Source organism: Condylostylus longicornis, unplaced genomic scaffold (assembly GCF_029603195.1).
Source record: "Condylostylus longicornis isolate FDR11 unplaced genomic scaffold, ASM2960319v2 ptg000049l, whole genome shotgun sequence".
NCBI lineage: Eukaryota > Metazoa > Arthropoda > Insecta > Diptera > Dolichopodidae > Condylostylus > Condylostylus longicornis.
This window is the reverse complement of record NW_026578018.1, coordinates 6,310,293-6,331,071: the sequence shown is the minus strand read 5'-3', so window position 1 is coordinate 6,331,071 and position 20,779 is coordinate 6,310,293. Positions and strand designations below refer to the sequence as shown.

At 19.2% G+C, this 20,779-nt stretch overlaps 1 protein-coding gene across 3 annotated transcripts in view; it reads right to left on the bottom strand.

Moving 5' to 3' along the window:
* The window catches only part of LOC129611435 (innexin shaking-B), a 205,012-nt gene that overhangs the window by 93,126 nt on the left and 91,107 nt on the right, over window positions 1–20,779 (bottom strand). The window contains exon 1 of one of the 3 annotated variants that reach the window (XM_055524583.1): window positions 18,254–18,474. The exons of the other annotated variants lie outside the window; for them this stretch is intronic. Within the exon in view, the coding sequence (XP_055380558.1) occupies window positions 18,254–18,274 (21 nt within the window). The 5' untranslated portion in view covers window positions 18,275–18,474. Of the gene's footprint in view, window positions 1–18,253; window positions 18,475–20,779 lie in introns of those variants that run through there. 3 annotated transcript variants of the gene reach the window in all.

Genomic DNA, 20,779 nt, shown 5'->3' with positions numbered 1-20,779 from the left:
AAATTGGATATAAAGAGTTTTTTTTGTGAATTTAATAACTAAATAGTATAGTTATTATAAATTTAATTTATTTGTTATTTTTTTTACACTAATAATAATTATTTTAATTTTGAGTCAATAATTATCTATTGATTTTCATTTTACGTATGTAAACAAATATGGAGTAATTAGTATATAATTATTTGAATATTAATTGACTAAAATATTTTGAATTTTATTAAAAAAACAAAAAGATTTTATAAAAATTGAATATAACAAAATTAATTTTTTTAATGTTTGTTTTTTATCTCTTACCAACTCTTATTTAAAATATGGACACTAATATTAGCGCACACCTAAAGTAAGATTATTGCATTTCAGAAAAATTTAATTTTTAAATTTAAAATTTTGCTTTGCTTTGTATGTATGGAATATGAGAAGAATTGATATATTTTCGAAACGAAATCCACTGCAATCAAAACAACTTTATGTGTCTAGTATCTTCTGCTATTTTATACATATAGCGTTACCATGTAAACCCATACAATCTAAAAGAGTTTTACTGAAAATACCTTTATAAACCAAAAGAGTTTTTGCTGAAAATGATGGCCACATCATCAAAATATTTTATTTAAAATTTCAGCTTTATAGCTTTAAGAGTTTCTCAGCTATGAACAACCAGCAAGTACAAATTTTCAAAACTATGTGTTGAATTTCTGAAGTATGACCAAATAAATTTTTTAAGTTGTATGGTAGCTACCCGAATCAGTGACTCGATCATATTTAATTTAAATAGAGTTTTGGAATTAACTATAATAAATCATTTGTGAAAATTTAGCTAAATTAGTTTTTGGGTTATAGTTGGGACGGACAGACAGACGGACGAAGGAACTGAGAAATTGACATTGTTAAATCAACTTAGAAATCGATGCTGACTAGAAACATATACTTGAGTTTATATCTCAAACTTTCTTTTCGAATGGATGAAAATATTTAAGAGGATTCGTTATTGTTTTTAATAAATCACAAAATTCTCTGAAATGATGGATGAAGTTCGTTGTACTTTAAAAAAATGTATGGTTCTTTCATCAAATTTTGTAATATTTATTTATCCTTTAACATTTCTAAAATCTATAAAAAGTTTTATAAAGCTATATGTTAATTCATTCTGGTTTTGTTTTGTCTTATTGCAGTATTATTTTAGATGTGCGATTTTACAACTTACGTCATGATATTGAAAAAAATGATTTTGGAAAAAAATGCCCTAGGTAACCTAAAAGTCACTTAAGTGTTACTACAATTTGAAATAATGAAATATGAGTTATAAAAGTAATTTTGAAAATCTGTAAAATATTTTCTATTATAATTTTTTAACTAGAATCTCTTGTAGTTTATTGTGGTTATGTTGCATTGTAGTTATAACGTTAAAACATTTAACTATAAGTGGTGTTTTAACAATATATGCATTAGAATTTTCTTCCTCAATATTTAAAGAACATTATTTTTACTATTTTTAGAATAAATTTTTCCGAAAAATTTTAAAAATTTTGTTTTATTAAAAAAATTTATGCCACTTATAATTGTATTCTTAATGATGGCCTGGTAGTCTTGGGGTAGTCATAATAAAATGGCACATTTGTGCTAATTTGGATGCGATTTGGATCTGCTGAACCACCCACGTCAACCAACGAATCAAGGAAAAATTATTGTGAAACATTTAAACTTATTTATAATTTTTAAGAGAAATTTGAATTTGAATTACTTGAAAACAATTAGCAAGTAACTAGCAAATAACTTGAATATACTTGTGAAAATACTATTTTTCGTTTTAATTAAAATTGAACATATTGATGTTATATCGGAAAATTTTTGGTAAATATTATACGGTCCGATAAGGAGTAATTATATGTGAAAATTTCCATCAAGTCGTTTTGCCATTTCAATAAAAAACTAATTGTAAGCCTTTACTAATTTAATTAATATTATTTTCTTTGATATTTTGGGTTTGGTAAGGAATCGTAACAGACTCAGATTTCTTATTGTTCTATTTTAAACTTTATATATAAAACATAATTCTTGTATTTAAGAATCATCAATCAACGTACTTACAACCAGCTCTTTCATTTACCATATATCATTAAAAGAGAAAGCAGCAGTCTGCAATAATTATTAATGAATTAATAAAATATGTAAATTTTATTAAAATTATAGTGTTTCTTATAATTATACATAATATGTGTATGTATATTAATATTACACTTACAAAAAAAAAAACGATATTTCAAGTAATAATTGCTGGTATAAAAGCTAATAAACATTAAAATTATTTAAGTGATTTTTAAATAACATTTGATTGAATACATTTTGTATATTACTATTATGTAATTAATTAAATATTGTGAGAGATTTATATTTATATAAGAATTTGTACATTTAATATTATTGCACTCTGTAGTGTTTAAGGAATGAATGCACAATATTTTATTGTTAGAATTATGAATTTTAATTGTGAACTTTGTGTTCAAAATAATTAGGTGAAAATAATTATTATTATTTTATTTATAGCTCTAACTTGAACGTATATATAACTACGAACAATTAACTTATATTATACTAGTATAACTATATATTGATGTGAACATTTAAAATATCATAATAATTTGTATTTGTAATTAAAATTGTGTGAATAATAACACCTAGTTTAATATTTCAAAATTTTATAAAAATATAAATATTTCTTGTAGCGATTTTAGCAATTATACGTCACATTTATTATTATATTTTAAAGTATACACTTTGTTATTTTATTTATAATTATAAAAATTATATTTTGCACATTTAACATATACATGCGAAGCAATAACTACTTATATAAAATAATATATTCTACTAAGTTTTTTTTTATTTTTTTTTTTTGGTTAAAATTATTACACAAAATATTATACTTATTACATATTATATAGATATATATTTGCTTTGATTATAAATATTATAAAGACATATAGATACGCTATCAGATCTTTCAAGTTTGTTGTAAAAATAAAAATTTGTTATATAAATTATTGATATTTTAATAGATTCCCTATGAAAATAATTTGTTTTACGTGGTGCAAAGTGGAAACTAATTAGAGCACCACAGAAAGTACTATATTTAAGATCAAAAAATAAAGCTAAATGCAATAGCCTGAAAAAATTGTTTAAGGCCTGCTTTTGTAGTATTATTACATGGTTAGAATCGAGTATTAAGAATTAATTTATCCGCAAAGGAATAAAATTATGCAAGTTCACCGAGATGTAATTGATTTTGGAGTTAACTGAAGTAATTTAACTTATTCTCAAATCTGTATAGTCGAGTCCATTATATTAATACCAAATTTAATCCGGATCAATCCAATCCATATGATTTTAAGTACAATCGTCACTGATCTGAATATCTAGTACGAGCCAGAGTTTCTTTTAATTATTCAAAAAACCAATTACGCTCTGCTTGTGAGAGAAATGAGAAAGAGAAAATTTGAGTGATATTTGAGTGAATTATAATATTCTCATAAAATTTACGGTCAGTTTTAAATAAGGGAACAAATACGAAATTTTCAATACTAGAAATTTAATCTTAGTTTTTAAAGTAAAGTTTTTAAATATTGCATTAAATTTTAGTGCTACAATTCCTAAAATTAATATTTGCTCTTAACATTTTTATGGGACAGTGATATATTGAAATTTGTGAACCGAATTTTGTATTCTATTTGTATATATATATATATATATATATATATATATGTGATTAAATGACATATTTGCATTTAAAATAAGTTAATTAAAACAAAATTAACTAAAATTTAATAAAAAATTATAAAAATTATTTAAATTTTTTAATTAATTTTGAATTATATTTCATTTATATTATTTAATATTTCCATTACAAATTATATATCTATATTATCTTGTATGAATTTTATATTCTAAATTATTTATTAATTTAATCAATATGAGTAATAAATTTAATTTAATTTTAATTTTTGTTTTATTAAATAATGAACTTAAATAAAAGTCAGTCATATACACGGGCAAAAGAGCTAAGAAACGGTTTCTTATTATTATTATTATTTTTTTTTATAAAATTTTCATTTTGTTTAAATTATGATAATTTTTTTCCTTGTTTTTTTTTTTTTAAATATTTTAATGGTACTTTTTCTATACAATCATATTATTTATGGTTACTATAGTTTTTGATTGTAATTAATTTTTTTTTTATAAATCCCGATAATAAAATTTACGGTTTTTTAGCAAACTTGATCCGTTCTAAGTATTTTTAAATTTAAAACCCTATAATTTGAATTTTTTTAAAAATATATTTAAAATTTTTTAAAAAATTTAAATATAGTACCTATGTGTATATTATTTTTAATAATATAGTAATTTTTATTAATTTATTTTCAATGATTAGATTTTTTAATTATGATTATTTTAATTTTAAGATTTTTGAGTTTCTTGCTTTTTTGTTCCAAAAAGACGGGAAATAATTGTTGAAAAAAAAACATTTTTAATTAAAAATTAAATGGAAAAAGAAAAACTTAATTAAAAAGAAATTAAATGAATGGGATTAATTGCTGAAGAAAAGAATAAAATTAGCAAAAATAAATTTCAGAAAAATAATGGTTAAGGAATTCAACGACTGTTTTAATAAGAAGTTGAGTAAGTCGTTGATTAAGTCCAAAATTATTTGAAATTACGTCAATATTATTTAGACCAAGTAATTGAAAATTTAAGATCATTAATTATTTATCTGATCAGATAAAAATTATTTGAAGATCTTCATTTGTCATTATTTTGCAATTCGAACATCTATTTTCAAACAGTTTTCTAAAAAAACTAATAGAAAATTTTGTATGGAGTAGGAAATTTTCTCTGCTGTACTGACATATATATAAATATACATTTTTTTATAAACTGTACAGCTCCGTATAGAAAAATTTATATACCATTTTATTCTATTTCATTTCAGTATAAATAAATTTCTACACAAAATAGAAAAATATTGAAATTTTGACTTTAAATGCAAACTAGCTTTAACAGTTTAATTGGCATTAATATCTATCAAAATATTGAAGCCTGAAATTTTAGCATCGTGGTAAAATAAAATATATTAAAAATATTTCAAGTTAACCTTATAGTATTATGTTTTCGAATGATTTAAATATAGTTTAGAGTCAAGAATTTCTCATATTTAATGCCAAATTTTAGAAGTATAATAAAATTTATCTTTATTATAAAATTTCGAATTTGGTGTTTTATGCTTAACGTTAATTGATATCTTGATAAAAATAATTTATTATTAAAATATAATTTTAAATTAAAATTTTTAAAATATCATAAATTTTTAAATGTTAACAAGTCTAATTATATATTTTTAATTATGACATGGGGTAACCATGCAATTCTTAACAATATTATGGAATATTATCAAACATGAAAATTAATAATAAATTAAAATTTTATACGTAATCTAAGTATAATAAATTTATAATTGAATTTTATGAATAAGAAAATATTAAATCTAGAATATTGTATTAAAATAATTAACAATTACAATAGGGACAGGAATATTTATTTATACGAGTATTGGAATTAAAAATAATAATATTAAAAGTAAATAAATATATTGTGCTCAAAATTATAATAATTTTTGAATAGGAAATAATAAATTAATAAAATTAAAAATTAAAAATCAAACAATAAGTAATAAAATTAGTATTAAATTAATTTACTAATAAATCCTAAACATTTTGTTAATAAAAATTTTTGTATTATTTTAGTTCAATTCTGTATATATGTTGGTTTTTATAATATTTATTCATTTTATTCATATTTATTGTTATCGTCTACTTAAAACTAAATTAAAATTTAAAGTTATCATTTTTAAATATTTGTTTTTAAAAATTTTTCCTATTTTAATTAATATTTTTTCAATAATTTCCTAAAGAAACAATAAATTTTTATTTTATTTTAATAATTTTATATTTAAAAGTAATTAACTTGTTATATATATATGTAATAATATATGAATTAAAAAAAAAATAATATTTAATAAAAATATATTTTTAAAAATTTATTTTCTCTTCTGTTTTATTATTATTATTATTTTTATCGATAATTTTATAGTATTTGTAAAATATAGTAGACAGCATAAATGTTAAGCATCCGAGCAAAAGAAAAATATTTTTTTGAACAAAAAAATTATTTTATTTTAAATACTTTGTATGTATGTTGTTTTTTATTTTTTATATTTTTTTTTAAATTTTAATTTAATAAAAAAAAATTCAAAAGATTAGTTTATATTTTTAATGATAAAAAATTTAATATGTCCGACAAATTTTTGGTTTTTTTTTTTTATTAAGTTTTTGTGTTTTCATCATTTTGTTGTAAGAATTTTTAAAAACGTAGATATGAGGATATGGTTTTGAATAGGAATAGTTAATAGAAATCCCTGTGGAATTTTGTCAAAAATTTTTTAATTATGAGCTTATATACTATATATTATTAAAATATTAATATTAAAATTTGAAGGATATTGTTTCGAATAGTTTTCAAAATAATAAAAATGGTGACAAATTTGTGGCTTGAATAAAAAATAATTAGAGTATAAGTGAAAATTTTTTACAGTAAAATTTGTTTCCAAACAAATTTTTGTTTAATTTAATTTTATAAAATTGAAAATTAAATGCTATAATTAATTATAAAGCTTTTGCTTTTCATAATTTTCCTGTAAAAAATAAAAATAATTTTTCTTTCATCTACTTGTTAAGGTTTAAATTTTTAATTCAAGTCCTCTTAAATTTGCATTGCAATTTAAGAGAAGAAACAATGCTATTTTTCTCTTTTAATAAAAGAGAAAAAATTTAATTTTCATCTTGCATTGATGAGTCTGTTCTGTTAAAAACAAGGAAACAAAGAATACTTTAAATTTTTCTTTTTCTGAAAAATCTATAAACTTTTCAAGTTCCTATCAAACTTTTAATGGTAATTTTGTATTTTGATTTTAAAACATTGTACCATATTGAATTTTTTATATTATTAAATTTGTTTATTCTAAAATAATGTAGTCCTTGTGTATTTGTGTATTTGTGCAAGTAAGTTGCGGTTTTTTTGAAGAAAATCTGTTTTCCCATTAAGTTTTCCTTTTTTTCCGTTTTTACTTGATTTTCCTTTTTCTACTTTTTATTTATCGTTATTTTTTTTCTACTTTTCAACCAAAAAAAGGTTCTTTGGATTTTCTCTCTCTTATGATTTTATGTACAAATCTCTTTTTTTTTTGGTTCTGTTGAAAATTTGATGCGAGCGAATTGATTATGTTGTTGAGAGAGTGAGCGAAAAATAGAAGAGTGAAGAAGATAAGAAGTAAAGTTTATCTTATTTATTTTCGTTATATTTCTCTTATTGTGTTGTTTTTGTTGTTCTTGTTGCTGTTATTATAAAATTGTCTTTGATGGATTAAGTAATATAATAAATTTTAGTTTTATCTCTTCTTCCTATAAAGTACTTCTTCCTATAAAGTATCTGTTTTGTTTTATTTTTTTTCATTTTACATACAAACAAACAAATCAATTGGATAGTGGTTCCTTATGTTGTTTCTGGTCGTATTTTTATTTAATATTTATTTTATTTTTTCTGTTTTATTTCCAAGTTTGATTTTTGTTTTTTTTTAACTTTGATATCCTTTATACAAAATTTTTCGAATTGCATATAATATGTATATGTGTGTAATGTATACGAGTGTGCTTGTGTGTTTTAGAAAAATGATAGTTAATATAGGGAATTGGGAAATAATAAGATTTAATCAGAAATGAAAAAAGGGTTTTTTATTTTTTATAGGTTCTTTTTTTTAGTTTTCTTGAAATTTTTCAATTTTCTGTTTCTCTTTTTTTTTTAAAGGACTCTGTATTTGTTTCGTTTTTGAGAATAGCTATAGTATTTTCCTTAAAAACAAATCTTGATAATCAATCCTTAAAATATGTTGTTTTATATTTTAAGTTAAATTGGTATTTATAAATAATACATAAGTTTTATAATATTATACAAGATAGCACATTTAAGGATATGAATTGAATGAAAAAAATTTGCGTTAAAATTGAAATTGTTATGTGCGTTTGTACATGTATATTTGGAATTATTTAAGAGAAGCTTAAAGAATTTTAAGAAATATGAAACTCGGTGTGTTTCTGTATTTAATAAGATCTTGTAAAATTAAATGACATCACAGAATAAAAACAATTTTGATATTTAAATTGCAATTTCTTGTTTATCATTGCAAAAATTATTTGGAGATCGAATTCATTTTATCACAATATCGGATTTGGATTAAGAGCTACAAAATTTAGGATTCAATTGAAATTATTTATAGAATGATTATTTATACTCGTAGCAGTTAAAGTGTAAGTAAACCAAAAAATTTTTTTGTAATATGGCCAAAATACAAATTTGTTATATAAAAACTATTGGTATTTTTATATAATATTAAAATTGTAGAATATAAAAGTTGAAATCGATTAGAAGTTAGAATCATGTCAAGTATGAGATCTTTGAATTTATAAATGGAATATCTTGTATATAATTTTGTTTATAAACATTTTAACATAAAATATAGATAAATATAGTTTGGATGAATAATAAATAAAAGGATTTCATGCGATGGTATTTTTTTTTTCTAGGAAAAATAATATTTTTGTTTTCTTATGCGCACATTTATGTATATGTATAGATACGCATACTATGTATATAATCTTATTAATTTGGAATATATTTTTATAGACTACAATATTTTGTTTTAAGAAGTACTTATGTAGCATATATTTTAAGTAATAGGTTAAACTTATAAGATTTTTGAATGTATAGAGTTGGGAAGAGAGAAAAAAAATTAAAAGAATCAATGGGAAATTTTAAATTAAAAGGGATTTAAAGAGAAAAGAATAGGAAAAATAAAGAATATACCTATTAGGAGGCTATTTTGGTTTATTGTTTAATTTTGATTTATATAAAATATTTTTTTTTTTTTTTGAAAATGTGGTTGATGATAATGTAAATATATTTATATAATTTATGTACAAACAACAAAAAAAATTTTAAGTATTTTTGTTTTTTTTGTATTTTGTTTTTATGATTTTTTTTTTATTTTTTAAGATGAAATTTTGATCAGTTTAAAAATATAATATTATTTATGTTATGGAAATATGAAATTAATGGCAAAATAAGAGTTGAGAGAGAGAGAGAGAATTTTTGAGAAATGATGAACAAATACTAATGTTTCATGAGAGAAAAAATATAATGAAAATATTTTGTGTTATATTGGTACGAGAAAAATGGCATTTTAATTATAGAAAATGGAAAATAATGGAAAAATTTTTATGTTATATAATTTGTTCTATTTTCTGTTATATAAATATATGCATATATATGATTATATTATTTTAATTAATGATATAACAATGATTTATTTGAGGCAGAATAAAAAGAGAAATGGTATATGCAATATAAAAATGAATATGGTTTTTTTTTTATTCTATACTTCTTACGGTCTTATTTTGTGGATTTTTGATTTATTTTTATTCAAAAAAATTTTTTAAATAATAATAATAGAAATGGATGTATGTATATTAAGAATGAAATATTATGAATTTTTAAAGATTTGTTCATTTAAATAAAATAAATAATTTAAGTATATTTTAATTTAAAATGAAATTCAAGAAATGAATTTTTTGTTTTTTATGTATTTAATTTTTTGGACTTAGACTGTTTATATACGAGTACACCTTAGTTATTTTAATATGAATTTCAAAAAATAAAATAAATTTAATTTAAGCACAATCATAGAATAAATAACATGTGAGGGCCTCAGTTCCATTTGCATATATATCTATTTTTTTACAATTAATAATAGAATAGAAGGTGACAAATCACAAATTGTAATTTTATTTTTGTGGAGAATTTTTTTTTTACTGGGATTACACACGAGACAGAAATTAAATGCACATTCAATATACTCTAATAAATCACGCATTATAATTAATACATGTGTGTCTTGTATAACATCCGATATATGATTGTTAAATGCAAATATTGTATGATTGAAGTTGCATGCAATTCTTTTCTTGTATCACAATCTTGTTATACAACTTTATATTGATATATTTTTAAATATTATTAATCCTTGAAATAAAGATTAATTATTGTTAATGCATTTTACATTGAGTTAATTTTTATATTCGAATTAAATTAATTTGTTATATGAATAAAAATTAATTTAAAATATAATATTTTTGAAAATTTTTGTAAATGAAATTTCATTTTTCAAATATTTTAGGAGTTTATTAAAAATATTATTTATAAAAGAATATGTAAATATAATCAAATTCTTCTCCTATTATAATTTCTATTTGCTCTAATATTCAAGTAGAAGGTGAATAAATTTTTTTATGTTTTATGGTCTTCAGAAATTGATATTTAATTATTTTTCAGACTTGGTTTATGGAAAAATTCAAGAAAATTATTTTTAAACTGTTATATTTATTTTAGAAACTAACCAAAATTCATTTATAATTTATTTGAATTAACAAAATAATTAAAAAACAATAACTTTAGAATAAAAATTTTTTAAAAATATTTTTAATAGAAATAATATTGTAAATAAAATATTTTCAACCACATTTTTATTTTTTTTTGAAAAAAACAAAAACACTTATAAAATTACAACAGTTAGATATATATATAATTTTTCAGTCTAGGTCCTAAGTTAGACTTAATAGATGGATTGATTTATGGTAATTAATATTATATGAAATATGGGAGAGTATGGTATTTAATGTATATTTTAATTATTATTAATGGTTTATAGAATAGAACAAAAATATTTTAAAATAAGATATGAAAAAAAAACTTTTATGGACGATTTTAAATAAAAAACATAAAGATCGATGTACAATAAGAATTATGATATATATATATATGTATATAGATCGATGATAATTGTATAAAATCGATGTTTGAATATAATTATAATACAAGTATAAAAATCGATGTTTTGATGATGATTTGATTGGGTCGATTGATTATGGTATTTTTAATTTTAATTTTTTTGAACCCTATAAGTAATATTGTTTTATTTGCATCCCCAACAAGTAAAACAAAAAGAAAAAAAAAATTTTTTTTTTAATTTTTGTTGTTGCTTAATTTATATAAACTGAATTTTTTTTTTGTAGCATCGTTTTTTAATATTTAAAATTATAAAGTAAAAATATAAAAAAATAAAGAAGGTATAATTGAAAAAATTTAAATAAAAAAAAATATTTTCTAAATTAATAAAAATTGTTTATTTAAAAAAAAATTGCATTAAGAAACTGTTTTACAAATTTTATTTTTATTCTTCTAAAAATATTATTTTGTTTCAAAAAATTGTGTTTTTTTTTTTTTATTAATTCTATTTGAAAAAAAATTGAATTGTAATATAGAAAAAATTACAAAAAAATAAAAATTATTAAAAAGTCAATTAGTATTAGGTAATTAAAATTATTAATATTAGCAAATTGTTGAATTATAATTTTAATAATAAAAGGTTTATAATATTGCTACGTGTATAAATGGTAAGTATTCTCTTAATATTGCAGTCTTGCGTCACATAAAATAAAATTAAATACAATTAAACATTCTCTTGAATTGAGAAAAGAGAAATTTTATTCGAGAGTCTCAACTTTTCGTATAACAACTCTTTTTTCATAAAAAAACAAGGCCTATATTAAATGAAATTATTAAAAAAATTTAATATAAGTGATGGTTATTATAATAGTGGTAACTAAATATTTGGATTTAAAGATGAGCAGTTGAAAAGGATAAAGAAATTCATATTCCCAATTTATTAGAAATTTATGATTAAAATTTGTGATTGTTATAACAGTGGATTCGAGCATTTAAATTTGAGAATTATTGAAATTTTATTAAATAATCTTAAAATAAGTATATTGTATATGTAGCTTTAAATTATTTAATTTTAATTCTATAATGATATATACAGAGTAATTTTTTATATTATTTTCTATAAGTTATTTCTCTTTTGTACTAAGAAAACAATAACTTGCGAGCGATGCTATAAACATTATCCCTAATATTAAAGTATTATTTATATTATCTTTTTTATTCATGAAAGGTTTCAAGAAATATATTGGGTAAGAGAAATTTATGAGAATGAGGAGTCTCAAAAAACTCAAATTAACAACTTAATCGTATATCATGCTCTTTTACCCACTTTTTGTCCACTTTCATAATAGAATTCTTCGTTTTACTAATGGATATTTCATTTTTCCAATAAAATTACTAGTTTTTTTCAACTAAATTTTTGCATTTTTTCTTAAATTATGGACTGAACGTCTCACATTCAAAAAAAAATGAATAATTGTGTTATACGAGTAAATCACAGTGAATAAAATTTGTATTTATGTGCCTATTTGTTTTGTGATAAATTAATGCAATTTTTCTCAATCGAAAATTACATTACACAAAAATATTATAGTTACTCATTTTCTTCTCACTTTGCGAGTAAAATAGCGAGATATACGATCAGGTCCTAAAAAGACATTGTATTTTTAAAATATTCAGAATTGAATGAGGTTTACTAAACCATATTATACACGTAGAAAATTACTAAAATAATTTTACTAAAAAAAATTTGTAAAAAAACTAAAATATAATTAAATTTGTGTAAATTTTGTAAAAAAATTTTGTTCAGCTTAATTTTAATTTAATATAAAAAAAATAAAATTTAGTTATTTTTTTTTTTTTTGTAAAATATTATTTTTATAATGATAAAAAATTTTTTTATCTTAAATATTTTTAAAAATATTGTAATTAATATAAAAAAGAGTGAACTAAATTAACGCTATTTAATATTGTAGTTAATTAATAATATCATATAAAGAAACAAAACGAAAGAATAAAAAAAATATTTAAAACAAAAACTATTATTTTTTAATAATTTTTTTTTTATATATTTAAAAATAAAAATTTTTGGAAAGAAAATAAATTTTGTATAGGTTTATAAAAAAAGTGTAAAATAAAATTTAAAAAATTTACCATTTTTGTTATTAGATCGTGTAGGTTCGATCACTATTTTTTTTTTGTTATATAATATTATTGTAAAATAATAAAAAGTTTATTTATTTTTTTTTTTAATTAATTTTATAATATAGTAAAAATTAATAGAAAATATAGTAAAATTACTATATTTATTTTGTAGTTTATGTTATAGTTATTTGTGATTATTTTGCGTTGTCAGCTTTAAGTCAATAAAAGTTTGTTTGTTTGATTTGAATTGTTTTTTTTTTTATATATAGCGGTGTAATTAATTTATATATTATGGATTTGCGTTGGCGATGATTAAATTCTTTGAATGAAAAATGAAGATATGTATTTGGTTTTTTTTTCAACAACGAAGTTTTCTATATATAGCTTTAATTTTTGTTATATATAAATGTTTTGTATATAGCTATTCATATATGTATATATAAATTCGAAAATCGATGATTTTTATATAAAAAATTTTCGGTTTTTTGTTTTTTGTATTTTAATGAATTTTTTAATTTAAAAATAAATATAAATTTTTTTTTTTTTTGTTTTTTTTTGTATATTTTATGGCGAATGCTATTTTGTTTTTATTATATATAATTTATACAGTAGTTTTAATATACAAAATGCTTAAACTGCATAGCAGCTTTAATTTATGTAATAAATATGTAATATTAACTATCAATATTTACAATATAAAATAATTTCGATGATTTTTTTCTTTCTTCAAAAAAATTTTGTATATTTTTTATTTTTGTGCTTTATTTTGATATTCTATATATGGTATATATAGAATGATTATCAGAAAAAGATGAAAAAAATGTGTGTTGAATAACAAAATATAGCTAGTTTGAATGAAATTCGTTGAGTAACTCCTTAAAGTATGCAAATTTTTTTTTGAATCCTTATGTATGAAATAATTTTTTTTATTATGTTGATGTATGATTTTAATCTACTTTTATCTTTCGTATTTATATTTAATTTTTCTTTTATTATATATATATGTATAATACGTATGTGTATACAATCTCTAAGTATTTTTTTATATTTTTTATGTATATGTATATATCACAGGCAAATTATCTCTTTTTAATATTAACCAGTAATTTCTTTTTTTTTTTGTTTTTTTTTTGGTATATATAATAATTTATAATAAATTTATATGATATATAGTGATATATATGTATTAATATATCTTATATATTACTCTTTGTATTATGAAATATTTCTTTCTCTTTTTTGCTTCTCTTAATCATCAAGATATATTCTTTCTGTATTGTTTCGTTAGCCTGTTAATTATATTATATCTTTTAAGTTTTTTATCCATATTCTTTTTATTTTTCTTTGTAAAGGTTTTTTTTTTTGTTGTTTTTCCTGAGTGTTGTAAATTGATTGTGTGTTATTTTCTTCTTCTTCTTTTTCTTATTGTTCTTCTTTTGTATTAAAAGATGATTGAGATGCTTTTATTTTGTTTGTAGAGTTTCTTTAATTTTCTGATACATATGAGAGTATTTTTGCTTCACAGTAGCTATATATTATATGAATCAATTAATATAGAGCTGTTTTAATTTCAACTATATATTTCTTCGATATATATGAATGAAAAATATGGGTATTATAATAAATCCTTGTGATATATATAAATGGTGTATACTTTCAAGTTTGTAGTATATACTTTCAAGTTTATATAATAAGTGAAAAATAAAATGAATAAAAATGAGATTCTGTTCATATATTTTAATTATATAGAGGAAAACACAAAAATTGTTAGGTCCGAATTTTTTTTCTAAAGTAGATAAGTTTTTATAAAATTTTTTTTTTTATATTTCTTAATGCAGGACAATTTTTTAATAGAGCGGTAATTTTTTATCGTTTAAAATATTTTTATTTTATTTTTTTTTTCCAAATTTAGTTTTTTTTTTTTATAATTTTAAAGTTTATATTAAAAAGTTTTAATCAATAAAATAATATTTGATGTTTTTGCTCGTCTGCTATCATTTTTGTATATATATGTTTATATATATATAGGTAAATGTTTTGTTTTTTAAACTTTTTATATTATTTATTTATTTATTTACTTAATTCTTTCTTTTATTTAAAATATTTATATTATATTTGTTTGTATATATTTTCATTCTATTCTTCTTTATTTCATTTACATTATATGCGATTTTTGTTTTTTTTTTAAATTGTTTATTAAATATATTTTTTAAATTTTCATGTAAAGAAATGAAAATGAATTGGATATTGGTTTATTTATTCATTATATGTATAACTTTAATATACTTAGTATACATATATATTGAGTTTATATTTATTAGTTGAAAATTATTTTATTAAATAAATAATAAAATCCCTGGCTATGGTTTTTATTTTAAATTTGAAAAAACTGAAATTTTATTTATTTTATTTAAAATTATAAAATTATTTTAAATAAACAAAAAATAAAATATTTTCTAAATTACAAATATTATTGGATATATCTAATATAGTTATTGGTGGTTAATATATTTCTAAAAATAAATTAAAATTAAAAAACAAAATAAGATAAACTTAAAATTAAAAAGAAAATTGTTATATTAAAAAAGTAGAATTATTATACATTTATGTAAATATTTTTGTATATATATTTTATAAAAAATTATGCAAATTTTTATATAGTATATTCAAATACGAGTATATATAATGTAAATGTTATAAAATTAATTACTTTTGTGATTGTTTTGAAAATTTGTGCAAAAATTTTGATTTTAAATTAAATTTTTTTATAAATTTTTATTTTTAAAACAATTTTGTGGTTTTAAAATTTTTATTATTTTATTATTTATAAAAAAAAGCTAACAATAATTATTTTATTACAAGACTTTTATTACTAGAATTTTGTTTGATATTTTATTAAATAATTTAAAATCAAAATGAGAAAATAATTAAAAATTTTTCTAGCAAAAGATGTTTTGCTTTTGAAAGTGGTTTAAGCTCATTTTTTCCTACATTGACACTCTAATTGTTAATAAAAATCGATTTGTACCAATTTAGAAAAAAATTAATGTATGCGTCTTTCTAACTTAATTATGTCTAAGTGCCACCTCTAGAACAAAAGTTGATTCAATCAAAAATAAAATGATTCTACGAAAATATGAAGAAAACAATTTTCAATTAAAATATTATATTTAAAGAGTCGGTGCGTAATTAAAAGAGTCAACGTAGTGAATTGAAATAGCTCTTAAAAATTCTTGCGCTCGAAATCTGTAAATTCATATTTTGTGAGATAACACTATTTTGTAACAGGGATGATATGTATTGTTTTTTATAAATTATATTATTTAGTAAAGCAGATTTTAAAAAGTATAAATACAGTTTTTTTTTTATTTTTAATAATAAATTCATAATGTAGTATAAACGGATACACGTAGAGTCTCAGAACGACCACTTGTAAAATAACCCCTTCTTTTTATATCACACTTGTTTTTTTTTCTGTTTATAATTAGAATTGGATTTTATCAAGTGCCAGCGACATTATTGATTGTTTATTTTTTTCTTAATTATTATTTTTCTTCTTTATTGTTGTCTCTATTAAGTATATTGTTTGTTATTCAAAAGTAAGCTTTATGGTTTCTTTCTTTTGTTTTAAAATGATCAAGGACAATATTGTGTTATAAATGTTATGTAAATAAAACATATAGTATTAATTTACAGACATATGCAAAGTTTTGATATTATAAAAATAATTTTATATTTTTTATACTGCTGATATATTGGTGGTATACAACTTTTTATGAAGTGTACAAATATATACTCGTACATATATAGATTTCATTTTAATATACAGTTGAATCTTGATAAGAGTAAACAAATAATATTTTCTTTGACCTTAAAATTGAAGTTGTTTGAGAGAAATTTGAAATAAGCTCTCATTTATTAAGTTTTGAATCGAGAATAACTTTCATGAAATTTATTTCGCTTTTTATATACCAAGAAATTCCACTCTTATAGAGAGTAAAATTGTTATGAATCGTAAAAATTATTACACAAAATTGAATTTTTCCTTTAATCCTTGCTCGACTGTAAATTTGTGTAATACATTTTTATTGGGAGACGTTTTATTTGGATTCATAATATTTATGTAAAAATTTATTTAAATTTTGGTTTTAATAATTCATACTAGCTATTAGTTAATTAAAAAATTGACACTAACTTACACTAATCAGAAATTTATAAGTATTTTTCTTTGTATGTAGTAACTATACCTTGCTATAGTTTTGTTAATTTTTTTATTTTGTTTTATATTTTGGGAGCAACTAAAGTTTTTACTGATTATTCGTAGTAATTTTTTTTCTTAAATTTTGAAATCACTCGCGTTTTATTTTAACTAATAGTTTTTCGACCAAAAATATTTTAAAACTAATAGTAAATAGACAAAAAAAAATTGTTTTGTGTCCTAAATCTCATATAATAATATTTTTAATATATTATTTTATATATATATAATTTTACATGTGTGTAATGATATTTCACTATCTAACTATATCATCTATTTGTACTTCAAGGATTCATGGTGATATTGAAAAAATTTCATATAGAGTAAAAGAAATATTATAATATATTAATAGGTTATCTTTAATAATATCTTGTACATATATGTTTACATAAATATATATATACTCGTATATATATAACTCGTATATATATATAAAATATAAATTTTTTTTTTATGAAAATTAATTTCTTCTTGTCCTAAAGCATATTTTGTGTTCATCATTTTTTGTGTAAAATAAATTTATTGCCCCCAAAGATATGCAATTTTTTTTTTTAAATAATTTTTCGCTCTTATTTTTGTAAAATTCAGAATGGCGATTTTTTAACAGTATGAAATAAATCTTAATTTTTTGAAAATTTTTGCTAGAAGAAATTGAAAATTAAAAGGAAAACTTCAGAACCTACCTAATTATTATTAATATAAAATTAAAGAATTAAAATTTAAGTACAGTAATTAAATATTATTTTTTTTATGTAATGGAATATACAAACAATGTTATGTTTATATATTATTACATTATACATACAGCTCAGTACGAAATGTAAAATAAATAAATAATTTCTTTTTGCATTAATTAAAATTAATATGTTAAAAGTAATTATGAGTGTAATAAGATTAATTAAAATTTACCTTTTTATCATTCATTTGCATTTAAAATTCTAATATCACAAATGTAAATATTTTTATAATATTTTTGATTTTCTATTTTGTTCTCCGATTATCTTTCTTTTTACAATAAAACTTGTAATATAAGGAAAAATAATAGAATTTTATGAATCCTGAGACATCCTTTCGAGTTTTTTTTTGAAATTTTATTTTTGGTTGTGCGCGTTTTTGTTTTAAATTGAAATATTTTTGTTTGTTACACACGATTATTTCGAATATATTTCGAATATATTTTTAATTTTCGAATATTTTTTTAATTTTCGAATAAAACTTTAATATTTTTATATTCTATTTCGAATATAATACAATTTATAACTAAAAATTATTAAAAAAAAATATTAATTTTTTTTTTTTATTCGAATGATATTCTTGTTTTTTTTTTTTATTATTTTTTAGTAGTATATAAATTTTAGTATATGCAATCAATAGATATTTTTAGAATTAATAATTAATAATTGAATTTGAGTTGTTTTTTTTTTGTTATTTATTTATGATTAATAATGCTAATTAATATAATAATTATAATTAAATATAAATATAATATAATAATTTTATTTTATTTTTTTTTTAAATTTTATTTTTTTTTTTTTATTATTTTCTTAAAGAAAGCCACTTATTTTCACAACCATTTTATAAGAAAACTTTAAAAAAACTATAAAATAAAAATATAGAATATGTGTGTAAAAAAAAAAAATTAAGCGAGAGAGAGATAGATATTGATAAGACACGTCGTAAAATATAAAATGACGGTATAAATGCCTAGTCTATAATATTATTTTATTATTGTTATTATTGTTATTTTTATTATTATGTGAGTGTATTAGCGCGTGTATGTGTGTGTGTTTAAATTGGTATTATAATACGTGTGAGGGTAAGTAAAAAAACAAACCACTTAATTATTATTTTTTTCTTGCGTTTTGTTTTTAATTTTTTATTATATATTTTATCCTTTGACTAAAGGATATAATAAAAAGAAATTTTTATTTTTATTATTATTAAAAGTACATACGTATATATGCATGTAAATATATTAGTAGTTGTCTATATAATACACATGTGCATTGTATAAAGTGTACGGTGTAGATTTTAATAGAAAAATGCTTTTTTTTTTTCGTCTTGTCTTTATATGAATTTTTTTTTTTTTTTTAATAGACACTTAGGGTTTTCTTTTGTTTTACACACATATTATTATTATTATACTTATTTTCATTATTATTATTATTATATTTTTTTTTATTAAAAAAATATAAAAACGTATTCATCTATTCCGCGCACTGACTCTGACTGCTTAACTATACTGTCTCTGACTATTCTTAAATAATATGAAAAAAAAAATTATAGAAATCATTCAAAAGAAGGAAAACTTGAATAAAAGTACAAAAAAAAAAAAGAAAATGCATTATTTTTAGTTTCGACAAGAAATTGCATCAAAACGTTCCATTTTATTTGAAAAAAAAAAAATAGCAACTAAAATTGGGAACGCTTGGGTTTGTTAGATTTTTGTTTTTTTTTTCTCATCTTATTTTTCTTTTTAACTTACCATTAGCTAAAAAAAAATATCTTTGTACTGTTTGTGTTCGGGATTCATTTTTTTTCTGTTTTGGTCTTTTTATTTTTATATATTTTTCATGTAATTTCTTTTATTTTTTTATTTTTTAAAAAATTAACGGAAACTATGTTAGGCGTTCTATATTTGAAGTGGAACAAAACAATAGGAATATCAAAAACAAAAGTGAGCGACAAAAATTTGAAAAAAAAAAACAATTGGGGATGACTTTGTTTTTGTTTGCCTTTTATTATCATTATAATTTTTTGTTTTTTTTTTGTTTTATTGTTAAAACCCTAAAAAACCTACCACAAAACTGCAAACACTATTAAAAGCTGCAATATCAGTAAAACAAAGAATATATATAAATTTTTAAGGAGAAGTGACCTTATTTCATTTATTATTTTTAGCGAAAATAAAAAAAAAAATTCACAAGTGACATAATTATTTAAGTTTTAAGAAAATATTAAAAAACAAAAATTTAGAATTTAGATTTAGCATACTAGCTGCTATATATACAGTTAGTGTCTAAACAATAACAATAACAAGAATTAAGAATTAAAATGAATTAAAAGATATCCTAAGGAATAACAATTAAAAATTAAGAAAACTATCAGAACGACTAATAAGAAAACAAAATAAATAGAAAATCAGAAAATTATAAAGAAAAAAAAAAATAATAATAATAAAATTTTCTTGTGATTTTCTTGTAAGATGTCTTTCAACTTTTCTTTATGAAAAATTAAAATTTTATGTGCCACAATGTGTTTGATTCATTGTGAATATAGAAAAGAAAAATAATAATTAGCAAAAACAATATTAAAATAAAATGAAAAATAAGAAAGAAAAAACAACAAAACTTTTATTATTAGAAAGTATAGTGCTGCCAGATGTCTTAAAAATATTTTTGTTTTTTTTTTATTCTATAATAAGAATAAAAGTAA